The sequence below is a fragment of the Orcinus orca genome, chromosome 8 (assembly GCF_937001465.1).
Source record: "Orcinus orca chromosome 8, mOrcOrc1.1, whole genome shotgun sequence".
Classification (NCBI taxonomy): Eukaryota; Metazoa; Chordata; class Mammalia; order Artiodactyla; family Delphinidae; genus Orcinus; species Orcinus orca.
In genome coordinates this window covers 83,154,113-83,167,487 of record NC_064566.1, presented here as the reverse complement: position 1 = coordinate 83,167,487, position 13,375 = coordinate 83,154,113, and the positions used below count along the sequence as shown (strand labels likewise).

Below are 13,375 nucleotides of genomic sequence, written 5' to 3'. Positions count from 1 at the left end.
AGAAGTCAAACTCCAAAGTCTAAGTCCTTAAATATAAACACTATAGCACCTCTACATACCTCTTAATACTACTTTTATAACACTTTTACGTGCCTCACAGTTTCAACTCTACCACTAGTCTAAAGAGAATGACTACACTATCTGCATATGCAGAAAAACCTACAAATCATTTTTTAAAGCTTAATTTCAACTCTGGGATCTGAACCTCTGACAGACATTCAGAGTTTTCTGTCATTCTTTCTCCTTCTAATTAAATATGAGAAAGGGAAATGGTGAAAGCATTATATGAAAGGGAAGGGAGAAAGGCTCTCTAATACCTTTATGTAAGGTCATTTTTCTCCTAGTGTCTTTGATTCTACTGGTTCAGCAAGCTGAAAGATACTACCTAAGGTAGAACTTTGGGTCTTCTCCAATCAGTGAAGTTAAGAACCTGCTGACTACATATACTCAGACAGGATTTGCCAATTCTAAGTCTTCCCCATAGATGAACTTACTGACTGTCCTCTGACAACAAGGATGGTAAAAGCTTGGATCAGCCCTACATAATAATGGTTCACTGAGAAAACTTATGATTCCCAAACTCTTAAATTTCTAAACATCAGTATTTCAAAGAGAATCTTATATGACTACAGTTATTATTATATAGCCCAGCAGAGACATTTCTTTATTGCCCAAGTTGAAAGGCAATAAAGAAAAGGTTATTAATTACTAATAACTTCAGTAAAACTAATAAATATAAATTAAAAAGGAACCTATAACGTGGCTCCAGGGACATCTCTCATAAAACGCAAAAGAATATAACAAATGGCCAAAATAAAAATAAACTATGTATAAAAAGCAGGAAAATATTCTGCTGAGAAATGACTAAGATGAAAAGATAATTTATAATACTACTATGTGTATACTGGGTTAATTGTAATTAATCAAACTTTTCATTGAGTTGTCAATGTAACACTTAATTGGCATATAAGTATTTTTTTAAATTATGGTGAAAGGTATGAATACATGACACAAGTATTTTGTCTCCATCTGCTGGAAAGTAACAGCACTATCCTAACATCAATAAAATCTGTAAATGCTGGCAAAGTAAGAATTTCTGAAGATATAAAATCACATCTTTAATATTTATACATCATTTTCATGAAACTTCAGAGCTTTAATACTTTTTACATTTTGTTATAGAATGTAACAAACCAAAGGATTACATCCTTACAGAACCATACTTTTCATTAATCCATTCAAAATATAAACTCAAATATAAAAACATTATCGAGTATAAAAATATTTAATAAATTTGCTAACATATTATAGTTAAAATAATCTTCCCAAGTACTAATAATTTAAATGAGGCCTTAAAAGACTGCATGTTTTATCATTGCTTTCCTATATGTAAACTGAACCTTTAGTAATAATCCATAGATGCTCATAATATAAAACCATACAAATTTCACATCAGATAATCAATATACATCATTGTTCTGCAAATACATAAATAGACACAGATATCTGCAGACTAGATCAAAATTACAGCATCAAGCAGAAATATTTAAATAATAACTAGTGATAAAATTTAGATTTAATACATCTCAAAATCTGATTTAGATTATTATTCATTTTTGGAATTCATAATACATCTTGCCAATCTACTAGCAGACTCAGTTGATTCCCTTAGGAATACCAAGTTATAAGAAATGCCTGTGTGGCTACAATCAAAATATGAAGATACCTTTAGTAACTGATGACACATTACAGTCTTCTGGTGGAAGACCTGTCCCACCATCCTTCCAGTATGGGTTCAATTCTCTTTCCAGCAGTCTAAACTGGAACAAAACATTTTCAGAGGTCACAATTTTAAAATAACCCCACCATAAAATATATTAATAAATTAAAAACCTGAGACTCAGTTAACAATTGTAACCTTAGGGAAATACTTTAAAAACTCTTAAGACACACTCTTTTCCAACTTGCAGGAAATAATGTCTAAATTAATATTCATTCAATGCTTTTCTTGAATACCTACCATGAATCAGAATTGTGCTAGATGCAGAAAATGTAATAGTCAATATGCCTAACACAGCCTTTGCTAGCTTATGAGATAGTGAGGAATACAGACAATATACAAGTAACTGTCAAGTGCTTTGAAGACAGAAGTACAGAGTGTTAAAGCCATACACAATTCAAACTCCTCTCATGCTGACAAATCAAAGACTTCCTAAAGGAAGTAATATGAGTACTATTAGACCTAAGGATGAGCAAGAATTAGCCAGTTTCTTCTGTGGGAAAAGAGAATTAAGAGGTTCCAAGTGTAGGAATAAAAGCATGTTCATAAAGCCCAAGAGGAAAGAAAAAGCACTGCACCTTTAGGGAACAAAGTAATTCAGACTGGCTAAAACTTGAGAAGCATGAATGAACATCAATAAGAGATTAGGTTATAGAATAATCAGGGACTAGGCCACAGGAACCACTTTAAACTGCTATTGGAGCTTTCTGCTGGGGCAATGGTAAGTCATAAACATGATCAGCTTTGTGTTACACAAAGAGCAAACTGGTTTCAGAGTGGAGAAAAGACTGGAGAAAAGCAACATTATAGGTAGGAAACCAGTAAGAAGATTGTGGCAGTAATCAGGAAAAAGATGACAGTAGCCTAGTCACAGTGCAAGTGTCTACTGTGTTCCAAGCACTATGCCAGGTACTGGGGCTATAATTAATAAGCCAGGCATAGTCCTTACCGTCAAAGAAATTATGGCCTTGAGAAAGGAGAAAGACAAGCAATATTAATATAGAAGAGTGCTATGAAAGTAAAGACTGCTATAGAAACATATACTAGGGGTATCCAATTTGACTTAAGGGGTCAGAAAATGCTTCTTAGAACTAATAATGGCAATTATTAGAAATAATAATGGCAATTAGATAGAGAAGAATGGAAAGAGTTAAATGTTAGTTAGCTTCCAGAACCAACCTTTGAAAACAAAAATGTTGGATAAAAAATTTTTAAAAAGCATTTAAAATGTATTCATGAGCTGACAAAAAAGTACAGAATCTCCAAAGAACAAAATTTAAGTTAGGAATTTCCTGGTGGTCCAGTGGTTAAGACGCCGTGCTTCCACTGCAGGGGGCGCGGGTCCGATCCCTGGTCTGGGAACTAAGATCCCACATCACATGGTGCGGCAAAAAAATAGAAAAAAACAAACAAAAAAATTTTTATGTTAAAGGTTAACTTAGAGGGATAAGCAAAGTAGTAAGGATTTGACTTCTTATAATGTACACACAAAAAGATTCTGCCACCTCCCTTTTTAGCCTACTGTAAAATCTCACAGTATCTACAATTTCTTCCAGTGGTCTTATTTGGACACTCAGAGAGATACATATCAGATATTCAACAGGATAACAAAGACTAAAATTACAAACTGAGGAGGACAATTGACAACTGGTAAGACGAATTATGAGATACTATCTGAAAGTACACAAAAGACACAAGACTGAATATATAAAGAACTACCATCAGTAAGAAAAAGATAAAAAACATAAACAAGCAGTTCATACTATAAGAAATCTAAATGACAAAAAAAGAGATCTCTCCTAGTGATCAGAGGAATGCGTATTAATACATGAAATACCATTTCTCACACATTATTCAGCATGACATAATTTTAAAGTTTGACAATACAGATACTAAGTATGGTTAAGAAACATACATTGTTGGGGCACAATAAATTGATATAATCTCTTTGCAAGTGTTTGTGAAAGAAAATAGGTGCGTACTTAATAACTTAGCAATTCCACTTCTAAATATGCACTATGGAGAAATTTAGCACTGCTTGTAATAGTTTGTAAGAGTGAAAAACAAAATATCCATTCCAAGAGGAATGGATATTTACAGAATGGCAGAGTTAGATTATGAAAGACTATACAGTGATTGAAAGGAATGAAATAGAAATAAAATATATCAACATGAATCAATCTCTAAAACATGCTCAGACCTTCTAGTCAAGAGATTTATTAAAGTTCAGTTCATGTTTCCATGTTTGTCTCTGCTCAGGACAAACCGAAAAGATATACAAAATATAAAACACTGCTAAGTTCAAAACAAGATAAACCCATCTCTGTGGACCAAAAACAGAAGAGAAATGCAAAGCAGTAAGCATAACTGAAGCCACATGACTACTGGGCTCTATGTGCAAGCAGAAAACGTTAGTCCTTAGTTCAATTTCTAAAACATAATAAATACTAAAGGTGCTCCAGCATATACAGGGGAATGGAAACAAAGCCAAGGACTGGAGTGGGGAGATGCCCTGCTTATGAAAAAAGGTTGAAAAATTGGTATGCATCTCTATGTGCTATAGACTGGTTTTATAGATATGTGCCATAGATCTGAAGCTTACAGCACAATGTGAGAAAGAAGCCAAGAAGACACAAAGACTTGAGCATTGGCTTTCAAGCTTTTCTGTGACCTTGACCCATAGAGAGATTTTCTGTGTGTATGTGTATCCAAAACAAAGGTTTTAGGAAACAAAACGTGTATTTGTTACATGTAATACATGCTGATATTTTATATTTTTAAATGATGACAGCAATAAATTTCTGACTCACAATATGAAAAACATTAGCATAAAGCACAAAAGAAATGATATCCTCAATATAAAGAAGACATATGAAATCAACATGCTTCACACTGAAGCTTCAGTTAAGGACCATCATTTTAGTCTTCCTCCTACGATCTTCATTTATTTTCACTCCCATTATAGGAATTATCATTTGATTCTAAGGCAAGGGCCATATTTTCCTCAAAATAAACCAAACATTTATCATGTGTTAAGAATACGATGATGTAGGAAGGAGAGATCAAGATGGTGGAGTAGGAGGATGTGGAGCTCACTTCCTTCCAAGAACACAGCAAAAATACATCTACATGTGGAACAATTCTCACTGAAAACCAACAGGAGACTGGTAGAAAGACTCTTATACAACAAAGGCTGTAAGAAAAATCCACACAGATTCAAGTAGAAAGAGAAGAGAAGCAATCAAGTCAGGAATTGTGACCCTGGGAGGGGACACAGAAAAGGAAGGAGATTACATGGACTCAGAGATCCTCCCTGGGGGGTGAGCAATTCAAGCCACATATTGGGTTCCCTAGTCCTAGGGTCCAATGCCAAGAAGACAAGTCCCCTTAGCTGATTGGAAAACCAGTGGGACTAACAGGGGGACTGTAAGAAACCTAGACTCTGCTCATGAAGAGCACATACAAATTTGATTACTCTCAAAACAAGGCAGCAGAAGTAGACTTAAACTGCCCCAGGACTCTGGCCAGTTTCCTACAACACCCCCAGCCCATGCTCCAGCCTAAGCCGAGTGCCCACTACAGCACCACTTGCTCCATGGCACAGTTCCATACTGGCGCAAGGGATCCTGCACCCAAGAAGAGTACATAGTTGTGAGAAATGAACCCTGCTCAGATCTGGAACAGCATCTGAATGGAGTGACGGCAACCACTAAAGGTGCTTGGTGAGGCAGCACATCAGGAGCAGTCTGTAACTCTGACTGGTCTGGGACCACCACAGCCCACTCCCTGACTGAAGCCAAGTGCCCATTCCAGCCTCTCTTGCTATGCCATGCAGCTCCAAACTGGGGCAAGGGCTACAGGACTGAGGGGAGTATGCTGTTTTGAGGGACAGAGCTAACCTGACCCAGAATGGCATCTGACGGGGGTGGGGGAAGGTGGCAGTCGCTGCAGCTGTTTAGGGAAGCAGTTCATTGGGTGAGGTCCGAAACTCAGACTGGGGTCCAGAACACCACAGCCCACACCTGACCTTTGCCGAGCACCCACTCTGGCCCCTCTTGCTCCAATACTTGTCCCCTCTGGGGCAAAGTACTGGTGCTAGGAACGAAAAGAGTACACACTTAAAGGGAATGGAGCCAGCTCACTCCCAAATAACAGGGTTTCTGCTCCAGGAACTTGGGGCCCTACACCACCTCCAATAAGGTGGTGTTGGTCACTGAGCAGAGAAGAACCCCAGGCTCACACCTGGCTCTGACTCTAGTCCCTCCATCTTCCAGTCTCACCTCCTACAAAGGTGACAGCTGCCAGCACACCCTGTGGAAAGATGTGACTCATGCTCAGGTCAGATCCAGTTCTCCCATCAAAGCCACTGGGCACATGGAGACTGCATAGAAATGCTCCCACCCAAGGACACTCCTTCAAGATCAGAGTAGGTAAATGTTTCACCTAATATCACAGACACAGAGAAAGTTAAGCAAAATGAGAAGACAGAAAACTGTTTCAACTGAAAGAACAAGAGAAAAACCCTAAAGAAACCAACTAATGAAACAGCAGTGAACAACTTAATATACAAAGAGTTCAAAGCATTAATAATAGGAATACTGACTAAATTAGAGGAAAGAATAGATGAACAGAGAATTTTAAAAAGGAACTAAAAAACATTTTTAAAAGACAGAACTGAAGAACATGCTAACTGAAATGCAAAACACATTAGAAGGAACCAACAGCAGACAAAGTGATACGGAAGAAGATGAAATAAAAATTAACTCAATCTGAACAGAAAAAGAGAAACAAGGTTTAAAAAAAATGAGAACAGTTAAGGGATCTCTAAGATAACATCCAGCATACCAACATTCACACTCTAGGGGTCCTAGTAGGAGAAGAGAGAGAGAGGCAGGGCAAAAACGTGTTTGATGAAATTATGGACTGCCAGAACCTGAAGAAGGAAACAGAAATCCAAGTACAGGAAGCACAGAGGGCACTAACCCAACCCTAAAAAAATGTTAAAGCATTTTCTCTAAGTGGAAAAGTAAAAGCTACAACAAGTAAGAATCTATAGGAAAGGGAAAATCCCACTAGTAAAGGCAAATATATAGTAAAGCCTATGACTCAATCACTTAAATAGGCTCTTACTAAGATTAAGACAAAAAACTGTGAAATCAACTATATCTACAACAAACAGTTAAGGGAAAACATGAATATGTAAAATACATCATTAAAAACACAAAATGTGGTGAAGGGGTTTAGAAAAATGTAAATCGTTTAGAATGTGTTTGAACTTAAATGACTACCAGTTTAAAACATGTAAATATAGTTATAGGTCAACATATATGAACCATATGGTAACTGCAAATCAAAAACCTGTACTACATACAAAAAATCTAAAGAAAAAGGAACACAGGCATACCACTAAAGAAAATCATCAAACCCCAAGGGAAGGAACTAAAAGAAGAAAAGAACAAAGAAGAACTGAAAAACCAACCAGTAAACAAGTAACAAAATGGGAATAAGGACACACCTATCAATAATCACTGCAAATGTAAATGGACTAAATGATCCAATCAAAAGACACAGAGCAGCTGATTGGATTTAAAAAAAAACAAGACCCATCTAAATGCTTCTTGTAAGAGACTCACTTCAAACATAAAGACAAACACATAAACTGGAAGTGACAGGATAGAAAAAAATAATTCATGCAAATGGAAATGACAAGAAAGCAGGGGTAGAAGTACTCACTTCAGACAAATTTTAAAATAAAGTCAATAAAAAAAGATAAAGAAGGGCATTATTAACAAAAAGGATTTCAATGCAAGAAGAGGAGATAACACTCATTAACATATATGCACCTAATATAGGAGCACCTAAATATATATATATAGCAAATATTAACAGACATAAAGGGAGAAATTGACAATAACAAATAATAGAAGAGGATTTTAACACCGCACTTACATCAATGAACAAATCATCCAGACAAGAAAACAGTAATCTTTTTTTTTTTTTTTTTTTTTTTTGCGGTACGTGGGCCTCTCACTGTTGTGGCCTCTCCTGTTGTGGAGCACAGGCTCCGGACACGCAGGCTCAGCAGCCATGGCTCATGGGCCCAGCCACTCTGCGGCATGTGGGATCTTCCCGGACCGGGGCACGAACCCATGTCCCCTGCATCGGCAGGCAGACTCTCAACCACTGCGCCACCAGGGAAGCCCAAACAGTAATCTTAAATGATACTTTGGACCAGATGGGCTTAGTAGATATCTACAGGACATTCCATCCAAAAACAGTAGAATAAACATTCTTTTCAAGTGCATATGGAACATTTTCCAGAATAGATCACATAGGAGGCCAAACAACAAGTCTCAACTAATTTAAGAAGATAGAAATTATATCAAGCAGTTTTTCCAACCACAAGGCATGAAACTAGAAATCAATTAACGGGAAGAAAAATGGAAAAAACACAAAATGTGGAGACTCAACAATATGCTACTAAAAGAAAAACCAATGGGTCAATGAAGAAATCAAAGAGGAAATCAAACAAAACCTCTAGACAAATGAAAATAACACAACTTTCCAAAATCTGTGCTACACAGCAAAAGTAGTTCTAAAGGTAAGTTTATAGCAGTAAAAGGCCAACCTCAAGAAACAAGAAAAATCTCATTAACCTAACCTACCATCTAATGGAATTAGAAAAAGAAGAACAAACAAAAGCAGAAAGAAAGCAATTCACATCAGAGAGGAAATAAATAAAACAAAGAACAAAAAAGAAAAAAAAATAGAAATGACCAATGAAACCAAGAGTTGATGTTTTGAAAAGATAAACAAAACTGATAAGCCTTTAGGCAGATTCATCAAGAAAAAAAGAGAGAGGACCCAAATAAAATAAGAAATGAAAGAGGAAAAATAACAACTGCTATCACAGAGATACAAAAATATCAAAACAGAATACTATGAACAATTAATATGCCAACAAATTGGACAACCTAGAAGTAATAAACAAACTTCTATAAACATAAAAACTTACAAGACTGAATCAGGACAAAATAGACCATATGAACAGAAAGATCACTAGTAGTAAAATTGAATTTGTACTTTAAAAAACTCTCAGCAAACAAAAGTTCAGGAACAAATCCATTCCTGGGAGAAGTCTACCAAACATATATAAAAGAACTAATATCTACACCTTCTCAAACTCCTCCAAAAAATTGAAGAAGAGGGAACATTCCCAAATTAATTCTATGAGGCCATCGCTAATTACCCTGATACTAAAATAAAATAAAGATACTACCAAAAAAAAAAAATGACAGGTGAATATCTCCAATGAATGAAGATCCAAATATCCTCAAGAAAATATCAGCAAACCAAATTCAACAGTATATAAAACAGATCATACATAATGGTCAAGTGAGATTTATTCCAGGGATGGTTCAATATTTGCAAACCAATCAATATGATACACCACATTAACAAAAGGAGGAAAAAAAATCACATGATCATCTCAACAGACCCACAAAAAGCATTTGACAAAATTCAACATCCTTTGGTGACAAAAACTCTCATCAAAGTTGGTATAGAGGGAAAATATCTCAACATAATAAAGACCATTTGTGACAAATCCACAGCTAACCTCATACTTGATGATGAAAAGCTGAAAACTTTTCCTCTAAAATCAGGAACAAAGGGGTTCCAAGACAGCGGAGGAGTAGGAGGATGTGGAGTTCCTCTCTCTCCATGGATGCATCAGGAATACATTTATAGATGCAACAATTCTCACAGAACACCAGCTATACACTAGCAGAAGACCTTATACACCGGAAAGGACTATAAAGATCCCTGCATAACTGGGTAGGAAGAAAGAAAGAAGGGAGAAGGAGGAGGAGAGGAAGCGGGACAGGACCTGCATGCCAGTGGTGGGAGCTGAAGCAGGAGAGAAATTCTCTCATCCGGGGAAGCCCCCTCACCAATGAGGAAATCAGTTGGGAGAGAAGGGAAGCATTTCAGGCTGTTGATGGAGGGTGAAGCGACCGACCTGTGGCAGATGGGACAGAGTGAAAACTACACAGACGGTCTGTACCATGGCCCTAAGTGCCCCGGATTGGGATGTGTGTCCAACAGTGCACATGGGGGCTGGGAACTGGAGCACGGGGAATGGAGAGTAAACCCGAGGCAAGAACTGCTGTTGGCTGTGGGGAGATGGTGTGAGGGAACAGGAGGGAGGAAATAGCAACAGAGAATGCCTATGGAGGAAAACCGGAATGCCATGGAAGCAGGGCACTACTGCTGAGTCACATGCAGGGGGTGGAGCCACCATTGTAGCCAGTCTCTCCCCACATGCCAGCGCCTAGCACCAGGCAATACAAAAGGCCCTGCCAGGGCTGGCCCTCATGAGCCTGTCGCTGGGCACTACAAAAAAACCAGACAGGGCTAGCCCTTGCACACCTGCTGCCAGGCACTAAAAACAGACTGACCAGGGCTGGCCCTCGCACGCATGCCACTGGGCACTAGAAAAGGTTCCCACTAGGGCCATATCTCTTGCGCCCATGGCCGCCAGCTCCCCCACGCACCTGGCGCTGCCGGGGCTCCCACTATCCAAGTAGCCATGCCACCTCCATGCCCTGTCCTCACCAGGACAGACCCAACTGCTCCAGGGAAGCCTCGGGAGCAGACTCCTGTGGGTGGCCCACACACATAGATGGGGATAAAACCACAGCTGAGCCCCAGGGGTGGGGCAACTAAAAAAGAGAAACAAAAATCTTTCCATCAGTTACATAACTGGCAAATTAAATCCCCGTAATCAGCTAAGTAGATACTGTGCCTATGGAATATCTGAAAGGACAATGAGTACTCCCACAAATGAAAATGGTCTAGCACTGACAGCTGTGGACTTTGGGGGCAAGCACACACATGAGTGGGGCCAGATCAGAGTCTCAGCTGTCCCCACACGGCCCACAGCAGGTCCAGAGACCAGCACAGAGGCACTGGAGGGTCTCCTGAGGAGGCAGGGGTGGGCTGTAGCTCATGGCAAGGACAATAACAGCTGAGACCCCAGGAAAACATTATTATTACTATTAATTTTACTCAGTTTTGATTCATTCTGTTGTTAAGTCTGTTGTTTTGTTTTTTTCTTTTTCTTTGTTGTTGTTGCTATTGGTTTGGGGTTTGTTTTTTTTTTTACTTTTATTGAGTCTCAATGTTTTTTTTTAACATACTTTTGATCTTCTTATATTTCTACTTTTACTTTGCTTTTCTGTTGTTCTGTGCTTTTTCATCGTTTTTTAATATATTTAAAAATTTTTTTATATTTCCATTTTCCCTTTGCTCTTCTGTTCTGTGGGTTTTGTACCCATTACTATTTTTTTTTCTTTTCTTTTTTTTGCAGTACGCGGGCCTCTCACTGCTATGGCCTCTCCCATTGCGGAGCACAGGCTCCAGACGCACAGGCCCAGCGGCCACGGCTCATGGGCCTAGCCGCTCCGTGGCATGTGAGATTTTCCCAGACCGGGGCACGAACCCGTGTCCCCTGCATCGGCAGGCAGACTCCCAACCACTGAGCCACCAGGGAAGCCCCTCATTTCTTTTTTTTGGAATCATTTTTGTCTGTTTTGTTTTCTTTGCTTTATTCTTCAGTTGGCACTCTGCTTTGATTTTGGTATTTTGTTTTTGTTAGTTTTGTTTTTAATTGTTTAATTTTGCCTTGGGATTCTTTGGCTGTTCTCTTGTTTTCTGGTTTCTTTGGTTCTGTTTTTGTTTCTTCTCTGTGTGTGTGTGTGTGTGTGTGTGTGTGTGTGTGTGTGTCTTTGTTTTTGCTCATTTGATTTTGCTTTTACCATTTGGAGTTTTGTCTCTTTTTTTTTCTTTAATCCATGACAAGCTGCTTGTGGGGTCTTGGCTCCCCGACCAAAAGATGGGCCTGAGCCTCTGGGGGAGGAGGATAGAGTCCAGGATACTGGACTTCCTGAGAATTCCCAGTCCCAGAAAATATTAATCAGCAAAAGCTCTCACAGAGGTCTCTATCCGAATTCAAGAACCAGCTCCACCCAAATGCCTGCAGCCCCCAGCACTAGTTGCCTCACACCAAGCAACAAGCAAAACAGGAACACATACTCACCCATCAGCAGACAGGCTGCCTAAAGTCGTACTAAGCTCACAGACACCCCAAACACACCACATGACATGGCCCTTTCCAACAGATGTAAAGGACTCAACTCCACCCACCAGAACACAGGCACCAGCCCTCCCACCAAGAAGCCTACAAAAGCCACTGGCCAAACCTCACCCAGTGGGGGCAGAGACCAGAAGAAAGAGGAACTCCGACCCTGCAGCCTGTGGAAAGGAGACCTCAAACACAGTAAGTTAAGCAAAATAAGAAAACAGAGAAATACCTTGCAGATGAAGGAGCAAGGTAAAAAGGCACAAGACCAAATACAAGAAGGGAAATAGGCAATCTATCTGAAAAGAATTCAGAGTAATGATAGTAAAGATGATCCAAAATCTCGGAAATAGAAAGGATCGAGAAGATGAAAGAAATGTTTAACAAGGACCTAGAAAAACTAAAAAACAATCAGTGATGAACAACACAATAACTGAAATTAAAAATACACTAGAAGGAATCAATAGCAGAATAACTGAGACAGAAGAATGGATAAGTGAGCTGAAAGACAGAATGGTGAAAATATAGCAAAAACTAACACACCATTGCAAAGCAATTATACTCCAGTAAACATGCTAAAAACAAAAAAAGAATGGTGGAAATAACTGCCACAAAGCAGAATAAAGAAAGAACAATGAAAAGAATTGAGGACAGTCTCAGAGACCACTGGGACAACATTTAGCACACCAGCATTTGAATTATAGGGGTCCCAGAATTAGAAGAGAAAGTGAAATGGTCTGAGAAAGTATTTGAAGAGATTATAGACAAAAACCTAACATGGGAAAGGAAACAGTCAATCAAGTCCAGGAAACGCAGAGTCCCATACAAGATAAACGCAAGGAGAAACATGCCAAGTCACACATTAATCAAACTAACAAAACTTAACACAACGAAAAAATATTAAAAGCAGCAAGGAAAAAGGAACAAAAAATATAAAAGGGAATTCCCATAAGGTTAACAGCTGATCTTTCAGCATAAACTCTGCAGGCCAGAAGGGAGAGGCAAGATATATTTAAATTGATGAAAGGGAAAAACATACAACCAATATTACTCTATCCAGCAAGGATCTCATTCAGATGCAACAGAGAAATCAAAAGCCTAACAGACAAGCAAAAGTTAAGAGAATTCAGCACCACCAAACAAGCTTTATGACAAATGCTAAAGGAACTGTTATAGGCAAGAAAAACAAGAGAAGGAAAATAACCTACAAAAACAAAGCCAAAACAATAAAAAATATGGTAATAAGAACATACATGTTACTTTAAATGTAAACGGATTAAATCCTCCAACCAAAAGACACTGACTTTCTGAATGGATACAAAAATAAGACCCTTATACATGTTGTCTACAAGAGACCCATTTCAGACATAAGGACACATGCAGACTGAAAGTGAGGGGATAGAAAAAGATATTCCACGCAAATGGAAATCAAAAGGAAGCTGGAGTACCAATAC

The 13,375-nt window shown here is 38.5% G+C and overlaps 1 protein-coding gene across 3 annotated transcripts in view; it reads right to left on the bottom strand.

Annotated features, from left to right (window-relative positions):
• The window catches only part of CWF19L2 (CWF19 like cell cycle control factor 2), a 200,925-nt gene that overhangs the window by 147,559 nt on the left and 39,991 nt on the right, over positions 1-13,375 (bottom strand). For all 3 annotated transcript variants that reach the window (XM_033413428.2, XM_033413430.2, XM_033413429.2), the window contains exon 6: positions 1,727-1,820. In XM_033413428.2, coding sequence (XP_033269319.2) covers positions 1,727-1,820 — 94 coding nt within the window. The remainder of the gene's footprint in view (positions 1-1,726; positions 1,821-13,375) is intronic.